The sequence below is a fragment of the Sparus aurata genome, chromosome 17 (genome assembly GCF_900880675.1).
Source record: "Sparus aurata chromosome 17, fSpaAur1.1, whole genome shotgun sequence".
NCBI lineage: Eukaryota > Metazoa > Chordata > Actinopteri > Spariformes > Sparidae > Sparus > Sparus aurata.
In genome coordinates, this window is record NC_044203.1 from 23,022,703 (window position 1) to 23,032,462 (window position 9,760).

General features: G+C 39.8%; 1 protein-coding gene across 1 annotated transcript; it reads left to right on the top strand.

Moving 5' to 3' along the window:
- Window positions 1-237: 237 nt before the first annotated feature.
- LOC115567748 (aryl hydrocarbon receptor nuclear translocator-like) lies at window positions 238-9,551 on the top strand. Its single transcript, XM_030394596.1, has 11 exons — window positions 238-258; window positions 311-445; window positions 583-657; window positions 1,875-2,026; window positions 2,298-2,420; window positions 2,884-2,974; window positions 4,780-4,967; window positions 6,818-7,022; window positions 7,130-7,307; window positions 7,386-7,522; window positions 7,612-9,551. The coding sequence occupies exons 1-11, from the start codon at window positions 238-240 to the stop codon at window positions 7,693-7,695; spliced, it is 1,389 nt and encodes a 462-aa protein (XP_030250456.1). The 3' UTR covers window positions 7,696-9,551.
- Window positions 9,552-9,760: the final 209 nt, after the last annotated feature.

A 9,760-nucleotide genomic window follows, 5' to 3' on the forward strand; every position in this document is an offset into this window, starting at 1 on the left:
TATATATTGTATATATATTATAATTAATATAATATAAATAATTATTTTATAAAGGTTGGGTTATTGTGGGATGGATGTTGATTTTCAAGAATACAAATGTATATAGATATATATGTTTTGAAATAATATTTCTGATTTGTAAATCACTGATAATATTCATAATTTTTGAGAAAATACCCAGAATCCTTTAGATTCCTATGGTCATTTGTCCATATTAATATCCACAGTAAATTGATCATGCACAATGTGGCTTCTAAAGTACCTAACTTGTTTTGATCTCAAAATGGGTTCCATCTTTTTTGCCCTTTAGGTGACTTGTTGCCCAGGCGACACAGACATCAACAGTATCAGTGTACCAGTGGAGTTCATCTCTCGCCATAACTGCCAGGGCATGTTCACCTTCATAGACCACCGCTGCACGGCTGCTGTTGGCTACCAGCCCCCGGTAAGACTCACAGCTGGTGGAAATGTCAGGGACAGGGACTGTCTGCCAGATGGCATCCCCTAAGTATCTTTGTGCCAGAGGTTGGTGTTATTGTCTTCTGGGCTAATGGTGGTTGTATTATCTGCTGTGTATTGCAGGACCTACTGGGGAAGAATATTCTGGAGTTTGCCCATCCTGAAGACCAGGGCTTACTGAGAGACAGCTTCCAACAGGTAGGACTATCTGATGTGCAGCTTTTTGAGGATTCCCTATTGATTTAAGATCAGTTTATCTCTTGTGTTCTTACTCCCATATCAGTGTTTTTACATGCACAAGCGTACTAAACTCCTGGAACATTGTTTGACTCGAAATTGATGCGGCACTAGTGTTTTTGTCAACACCTGTTGCCTACATTACCAACTTTGCACTCCATGTGACTGTACTGATTCAGTTGTGTTATGCTAATTATGGTTAAATGTAGCAAGGCAACATTGCACTATATTTTGAGCAGCTGCCTCTTGAGCGACAAAAGGCTTTATGTAACTTTCTTTTTAACACATTCAGTAATTCTCAAGACCTGTCAACAGACTTTTATGTGTGGGTGGACTTCCTCTTTAGGTAGCTGGGTTCTTGTCGGCTTCCTGTAATAATCACATTTCTTAGATGTCCCAGTTTTTAATCTGGGTTTGGTATGAGACATTTCCCTTTAAAGCTGATTTCTTGGTCATTTTTACACATGATCAGGTTTCTAATCTGCATGTGAGTATGTACATGAGACTTGTGGTGAGTAAATTACGATAATGACAGGAGTGCTGCAGAATGAAAGGAAAGATAATTTAATGTATTGACCTTGTATACAAGGTAAGTCGGTCTAAAATAGACCCTAAAAATTAGCTGGTATATGCAGGGTTTTTACGCGGGTAACGTTTGTACCTCATCATTGCACCGGGAATAGCAGAAAGCTGCAGATCATAAACCTCATCAAATGTCATCCAGAAGACATAAAGAAGTCTTAAGTAATCAGCATTAACAAGCCAGCAGCCTGAACTTCAACACATGTCATATCATCAGATGTTGTGTCTTCATCACAGCTTATCAAAGCCAGAGCCAGTAAATAGCCGAGACTAATGCCAAGTATACTGACATCGGAGTAAATGCTGATTTGCCAATGAAGATGTGATTTTAGTGGCTTTTTGTCCAGTGTAAATGGGATATAAGTAGCATCTTAAAGTCCCAATCTGCCACTTTTTTACAGCTGAAAATATGACCAGTGTTTAATGCGTTGTTGTAAAGAAAAAAAGCACTCTGTCTCTCTCCAATGAGCATTATCTGTGTAACCTGATATCTCCCAATAACTCAGTCTTGTGTGTGTTTGTGTGTAAACCTACTGCTCACTGATTATGTAAACACCAGATTGTGACTGTTCGTTTTGCTGGACTCATGTCCACAGGTGGTGAAGCTGAAGGGCCAGGTCCTGTCCGTGATGTTTCGGTTTCGCACTAAATCCAGAGAATGGATCTGGATGAGAACCAGTTCCTTCACCTTCCAGAACCCATTTTCGGAGGAGATTGAGTATATCATCTGTACCAACGTCAATGTCAAGTGAGTCACACACTCACTGTAGACTGATTTTACCAATACTGGTGATTGTGTAACAAGATTACACAATCGAATACAGTACATAATGAAACCATTGACGTCTTGAAATGTGACTGTTGTGAAAGATCCAACAGTCTGAATGCTTACCTATCACCCTCAGTCCCCAGTTCCTCTTGCACCCTCACCCCAATCGCATTTAATAAAGCACACACTGATCACTCTCTCCCTACCTCCCACCTCTCCTCTGCACCTGCCTCTGATTGTGGGGTAGTAGAAACTCAACACAGGACCCCCTCACTCCCATCTCCTCCCCAGGGGGTTCGCTGCCCCCCTCCCTTGGCCAGGGCAGCCCTAACTGCCCTCCTGTAGTGCTCAGCCCTGGGCTTGTGGCCACCAGGTGAGACCAGGCCTGGCCTGACTATCCTCCCCCTGCATGGGAGAACAGGGGCTGCTTTTTCATGGGAGACTACTGCTGTTTCTAGCAAACTGCAGCCCTTCGGTTTTTGTTTTCATTCCCCACTCTGGGTGATTCTTCTATTCTTTTTTTAAAGTTTTTTTTAGTCTCTTAAGGAGCATGTGTGATAGCTGTTGTCTTGTAGTTGGTAGTGAATTTGAGTTTGACTTTTAACTTCGGTGGTTTAGCATGTTAGTGGTATGTATTTGCATAACAGACATTTCTCTCTTGAAGCTTGTTACTCTCTTCCTCTTTAGTCTTCGTTTCTCTCTTACGTTGCCATGGTGACCGGTGGCGGGTTGAGTGCTATTTTGTCAGCAGGTGTTTGGGATTTCTCACTCAACAGTGGAGGGTATGGACATTGAAATGAGACTATTTTAGACCGACTCTCTGTTTCCCTTTCCAGGCAGTTACAGCAGCAGCAGCAACAGGCTGAGTTAGAGGGAGGAGGAACCAGAGACGGCATTTACGAGGCAGGACCAATCACCCTCTCACAGGTTAGGCCACACAGGTGTGGTGACACATGAATGTCCCATTTGATTGAAGCATAGATTATGCCTTGTTTCTCCTGAGTCCCTTGTCCCTTGCTGTAGTGACTGATCAGGCCTGATTTATGGAAACAGTGGCAGGGTGTGAATAATTTCCTCAGCAGGAAAACGGAAGCGGATGTCAGAAGAGTTCCATTATTAAAAGTGGCTGCCCGCTGTTCATGCTTGAAATACACACTTCTTTTGTAGTACTTGGTGATCTCATACCAGTACTTGGAAGTACTCCTGACAAAACTCAATCAGATGTGGTCATGACCAAAAGTGACGGATTTGATCACAATATTAACTTACTCAAAGAAACTGTCAAACTGTGGAAACGGTTATGGATAAAACACAATAAATTGAGTGATAGTAATTACAAATCAGAAAAAGTAACATAAGATGATGGTGTTGTGGAAAATGTATCTGTGTAGTAACAAGAAAACAAGGTTCACATAAGTGTCGAACTGGAACACCAGTAGAAAACCAACAATGTGCGTCCCGACAGGAAAAAAATCCTGTTCCATATTCAAAGTAACCACAGTAGTTTACAGTTTAGTGAGTCATGTCATGCCACATCAGACAAAACCTTTAATGCATATTTTGCAGTTTGGTTCTTGGTTACAATTTGCATTTGGAGGCAGAAATATGTAAAATAGTCCTTGAAATCCATCCGTCAATCTGTATGAAACCTGAACATATTCTAGTACACATACACATAGTCTAGAGTTAAAAATAAAAAAGTAAAATGCATAAGTTAACATGACACTACATTAACAGTTGCCCATAATGTTTAATTAGCTATACATTGGCTCCCAACAGCTTGTCAGTGTAATGGCTCAGTTGTAACAATGTCAGTTAAACTGCTTTGGAACTCTGCCAGCAGTGGTTGCTACTAGCAACACAATGTTCAACTGAAACCAACTGCTGATGATATGACTATTATTTACTGCATGTTATGATGTACTTTTTATTTACTTTGTATTCTGTTTTCTTAGTTCTGCTTCTGCTATTTCTGTTTTCTCTGTAATTATGAAACCTGTTTGATGCATGTTGGTTCTTTTTCTCCTCTCCTTCCACCTATTAGGTTTGAAAGTGTAAGGATAGAGGGTTTTATATTGTACAAATTGTAAAAGCAATACATGAATTATAAGATACATGTATAAAAGTATCTTTGCTATGGCTTCAGCACACGATTACTGATTGGCAGTGTTCACTGTCAATTTATTTGCCAGTATTCTTCTATTAATGGGTTGTTTTATAAAATCAAAAGGTAAGTTGGGTCCAACAACGAGTTTAAAACCCAGTGCTTATCAATATACTATGTTTGAAGCTGAATTTCGTGAATTTTTTTTATAAAGAAATAACTTCACTGTTATCAAAACGGTTGCTGATTTGTTTTATGACCATCAGTAAAGTGAGACTAGACTTGGCTTAAAAATCATTGCGGTATGTGTGTGCTGGGCGTCAGCTCACTTTCAGGTTCCCCATCCCCACAACACACTGACACATAAAACAAATAAAGGCATTTTTACGACATCCTTGGTTATGTCTCCTACCATGATGCAGCTTCTATCTATCATTTGCTGAACCAAACATTATATTTCAGAAACTATACAGGCATATTGTTGTGGTGCCAAGTGTCCTGAAGCATTCACTTTAGATTTAACTTTTTGGTTAAGATGATAAATGGTCATGATTTCCAACTCTTCACCACTTACACACTTGAGAGTTTTAATGTGTGAACCCTGACGGATATCTTTGGTGGTCCTCAGATGCCAGTGCAGCCTGTGACCGCAGCAGGGCCAGACCACACTAAGAGCCTTGAGAAGCCAGAGCTCTACCCCTCCCTTTTCCAAGCCCCCGATCAGACCAAGGTCTTGCCCTCCACCCCTGCTCCCTCTACACAGATCTACTCTCCAGCCAACAACTTCACTACTGGTCGTTCCAATGATGTATACAGGTGTGTTTACATGTACACCAGATCTTTAACCTAGAGGCAATGCTGCTTGTTATCAATCCCTGGGAGCTCTTTCAGACAGTTGATATCTGTTACCGGAGACAGTAGTACTTATTTTACAAACAACATGACACAGAACGAAGGAGCAGTCTGTAGTATTTATCCCGATGGCTTGAGATCTTATTCATTGTCATATTATGAGTTGATTTTGCCAAATTACAATTAGTAATGAAGATAAAGGGATCTTTATCTACTGTAAATTATATGTGAATAGCCACAGGGACTTAATTTATATACCTACCAACTGGTTTGCATATCAGAGCAGAGGCCAGCTGCATAAGCTTTAGTTCGACTAGTCTTGGTCTTAGACCGTACTTAAATTGTCAGGTTAGATTCGTAGTAAGACTGACTTTGACTTTAGAAAGTAAGCCACCTTCTTCTGAGAGCTTTGTTGCTATGGCTTGTAAGAACGTCAGTTACAAGACAGAGGCACATGTATATTGATTGTTTTTGCTTCTAATTAGTAAGTATATATTTCATTGGTAAGATTGCAACTTTGATAGGACAGAATGTTTGTTCCATGCTGAAGATGACTTATGTTTTTTCCTCAGTGATCGGAAAAGCACTTTAATGAGATGCAGCAATCATTAATGTATTCACACAAATTAACAATCGCTATTCAAATTTTTGTTCGCGCTGCACAGAACCCCAAACATTGGCAGGCATAGGTGGTGTGGCATCCAGATTTCTGCTGCTCGGCGTCTCAGTTACACTCCAGTAGCTCCAGTACAGCTCTAATTACGCGAGCAGAGGATTCCTGCATCCTCTGTAATGTAGCAATTATCCAACGACAAACCCTGTTGATTTCCAATGATCAAACATGTGGTGTCTCAAATTAAGCAGTTTTTGTCTTTAGTTTTCATGATATTTGGTCTTTACTAATATTTCATATCATAATGTTTTTTTTTCTTACTGGCGTCCATCACTTCCAGTAAGTTTACAACTCAAAGTTACAACATATGCAATGTTGTCAGTGCAAAGTAAGAACCTCTTTTTTTATCAGCAACTACAAAATATAACAATTAAATGATTAATCGATTAGTTGTCCGCTATTAAATTAATCTCCAACTATTTTGGTATTCCATTTTCACCATTTTTTATATTTTAGAGACCAAACATCAAATACAGTAATTGAGAAAAATAATCCTCAGATTTATCTACAATGAAAATAATAATTGACTTCAGCCATATTAACCATGCCTGTGATAATGGGTATTAACTTAAAATTCTTGTTGCCAGCCTTGACCTTTACCATACACCCCTTAGTGCTCAGAGGAATATTATACTCAAACACAAATCGAATGCATGGCTCCTTCCAGTAATAATAATCAATCATCTGTGGCTAAATGTCGCTGATGCATCCACTATTTTTACCCTCAAAAGTTATATTCAAGTCAAAGACTTGGTCTGTTTCATGCAGCTGAGGTAGCAGAGGCACTTTTTGGCCTGATTTGGCTCATGTGCAACAACAACCCATAGTGAAACTCCCAAGTTCTCTCAGCTGTGAATCTGCTGCATACTACAGTCCACATGAAAGGTATAGTGGAACCAAGGCCTCCCACATGTGCCTTTAAGTAGGTGCAGATGCTGCCTGACAAAGATTATGGTCCCTTTAGAATGTAGTAATGAAAAGTGAATTATGTATACTAGTTGTGAAACTGACAGAATCCTGTTGGTATTAAGAACATGTATGAGAAAAGTACCAGTTTTCATGTGATTTTTGTTATTTTTCCCCCACTACCATTAGACAGCAGACAGGTAACTGAGCTCTCTCCCCTCACTTTTGTCAGCAGGCCAGTCAACATGAATTCACAGATTACTCCACAGATGGCACAGCCGGGCCACTCGGCAGGGCAGATGCTGGCTCAGATGTCTCGTCAGAATGGAGTCCCACACTCGGTGACCCCCTCCAGCAATGGCGCCCCCCTACATGGAGGACCAACAGGAGGAGGATGGCCTGGACCGGCAGCTGGAGCCAGACCACAATTTAATAACCAGGTATGACAGTACAACACGAGTCACTGTCTGATATTGAAACTCAAGATTCTGATAAATGTGTAACTTATTTAACAACTAGTCTATAAATGGAGTCCTCTTCTATCCAGCAGGTGGCTCCCCAGGCAGCAAAGACCATGTCTCCACCGTTCGCTCGCATGGGTGGATTTGGAGGTGGCTCTTCCAACTCTTTTGAACAGATGCCCACAGGTGCTTCTCCCACCACAACCAGTAGTGCAAACTACCCGCCCATGAATGTGCGTGCCAGCCTAAACACCAATGGTTATGGTGAGTTGTGTTGGTAAGGGAATCTGTTTGTCTGTGTTACACTGGTGCATCCTCTCACCCTGCTGTACTTTATCCCAGATGGCTCTCAGTCAGCGCCACAGTTCCCCCCTCGAGGAGCGGAGGCAGTGTGGCCCCAATGGCAGGGCCAGCAGCACTCGCAGAGTAATGCAGAGCAGCATCCTCATTCTCAGGGCAACCAGCAAGACATGTTTCCTGTGAGTGATACAAGCCTCATCTCTCAAGTACTTCCATCTCCCTCTCTGTGTCACTTGAAATTAATCTTTGTCTCTTTATTCTGATTCAGGATGTGTTGTCCATGTTGGACCAGCCTGCCAACTTCAACAGCGACGACTTTGAGATTCCCATCTACCCTCCGTATACTGAGTGACCTTGTCTTCACGTCTCTGCTTTGTCTTCTTGACTGTCTTCAGTCTTTTATGATGTTTAGCTCTTCTGCTCATCTTCTCTTCCTGCTCCTGAGAGTAACACACTTCCCTTGCTTTGCATGGCTTAAATTGCACTGCCACGAGCCAGTTAAAGATGGAGGGATGTATCTGACTGCAGATGTATAGGGGAGGAAAATCAAGGATTTGCTACTGACTAAAAGAAGATAATGAAGATTATTGTAACCATATTCCAGCCATTGTAAGAGAATTCTCTAGCTAGCACTGCCCAAAGCTCAACAACCTATGTTGTAGATATGTGATATATATAAATATATAAAAGCGCACAATCACACAACCACATTTGAATAGAGTGCACTTAAACACTCTCTTACAATCTGGTTAACACATACAGGAAGTAAACACACACACACACACACAAAGGCCTTTTATTTTAATATGTTACTAGTTTTTCTCAGGCATTGATGAAGAGTGTATTTTGCAGTTTTACCCTTTAGCACGTAGGCTGGTCGCTCCAATTGTTGATTAAAACTCTCAGGAAATTGCAGAGATATACAGCTTTGGTGATTTTTGAAATTCTCCGCTGTTGCACGCAAACCCATCTGTGCTAATGTCACACACAGATAAAAATCCACAGCATGTCTACACGTCAGCACTGCTTTCATGGAGCGCTTATACAATACTGAGGACAGTTTTCTATGTACATTGGTGGCTTCACCTATAAATTGAATTATTCATTTATCCTTTACATCTGATTATTGAATGATTTACTTCAACAGCAGACACAGTGGTAGAAATGGCTACACACTGTTTGTCTTGGTGCCTGTTGGAAATGTATACAATCTATTTTTCTTTGCTTACCTTTACATATATACAGTATGCATGTGTGTATGTATGTAAAATTGATGCGTACAGTATCATTGTCAACTTTAACACGGTCGTAGGGTTTCTGACTTACTTGATATTTTCTTTCTGTTGCCCTGCATTACCCTGTTTTAAGTATGGGCTTTGTGTACGCCTTTTGTAAAAGAAAGCACACAGCAATAATTAACAAGCAGGAATTGTGTACTTTTAAAGCCATTCGTTATTGTTGTCATTAATGTTGTCCTTGATTTAATGTTATTTTAAAAAAGGATAGATGTGGTAGAAATGTTTGATTTTTAATTGAAATGTTTCCCAGTATATTATTGTTATTGATGACTCCATTGCCCTTTTCTGATTTTTATTTTATTAACGGTCTGATCAGGGTATTCAGGATTGAAATGGAATAATAGAGCTTAAAACAATATGAGAATCACCCAAAAAATGTTTTGATTTTTTAAAAATTATTCGTCCTCTTGTTTGTGAAAAACATTTGGACGTGGACTGAATCTTTACAAACCAGATCCAATCACTTGTGTTTAACAATCATTTTTGGTAAGTTTGTATCATAGACGAATGTTGTGGGATGAAAGCAAATGCTTCTAAAATATTTTAATTTTTAATATGTGGAATTAGTTTAAATTTGTCCCTTTTTAATATAGTTTTCCATCGTCTGTGTGTAACACTCACACACTCATGATGATGGAGTATGTAATTGTATGTGAAGCCCATGCTGATAATTGTCCAATTTTCATCTTTAAGAAGGTGGTATGTTGGTGACTGTGTTGTCTTTGTTATTGTTGATAACCTGTTTGGTTGCTCTGTATCCAGGTTGTTTTGTTTGTTTTTTTTCAATGATGTGAACTTTTATCACTCATAGAAACACAAATATATAAATATTCTGTATATGTCTATGAAATGTTAAAGGAGAAAGAAACATTTGTTTTTTGTATTAAATTGTTATATTGTCGAAAAACAAGGATGTCTGGTTGTGTTTTCATCCTCAAAAGGTCACAGCAGGGTAAGCATAATTTAGTCCTTTATCACAAAGTCATTTAAATTCTCTGTCTTGTTCATGTTCATGCTGTTTAACAGCAGCAGTGCAGTCTACTGATCACACTCGTACAGGTGTCAAGACTGTCTTTAATTACATCCATCCTTGTATTGACTTCCTTGAAACAGTTTTAT

Excerpts from the sequence above, each read along its gene's own strand:
- LOC115567748 (XM_030394596.1), top strand. The coding sequence starts at position 238 with ATGCACAATGTGGCTTCTAAA. Across the intron at positions 2,421-2,883 it reads CCTGGGCTTGTGGCCACCAG|GCAGTTACAGCAGCAGCAGC; the intron begins GTGAGACCAGGC and ends TTCCCTTTCCAG. Across the intron at positions 4,968-6,817 it reads CGTTCCAATGATGTATACAG|GCCAGTCAACATGAATTCAC; the intron begins GTGTGTTTACAT and ends TTTTGTCAGCAG.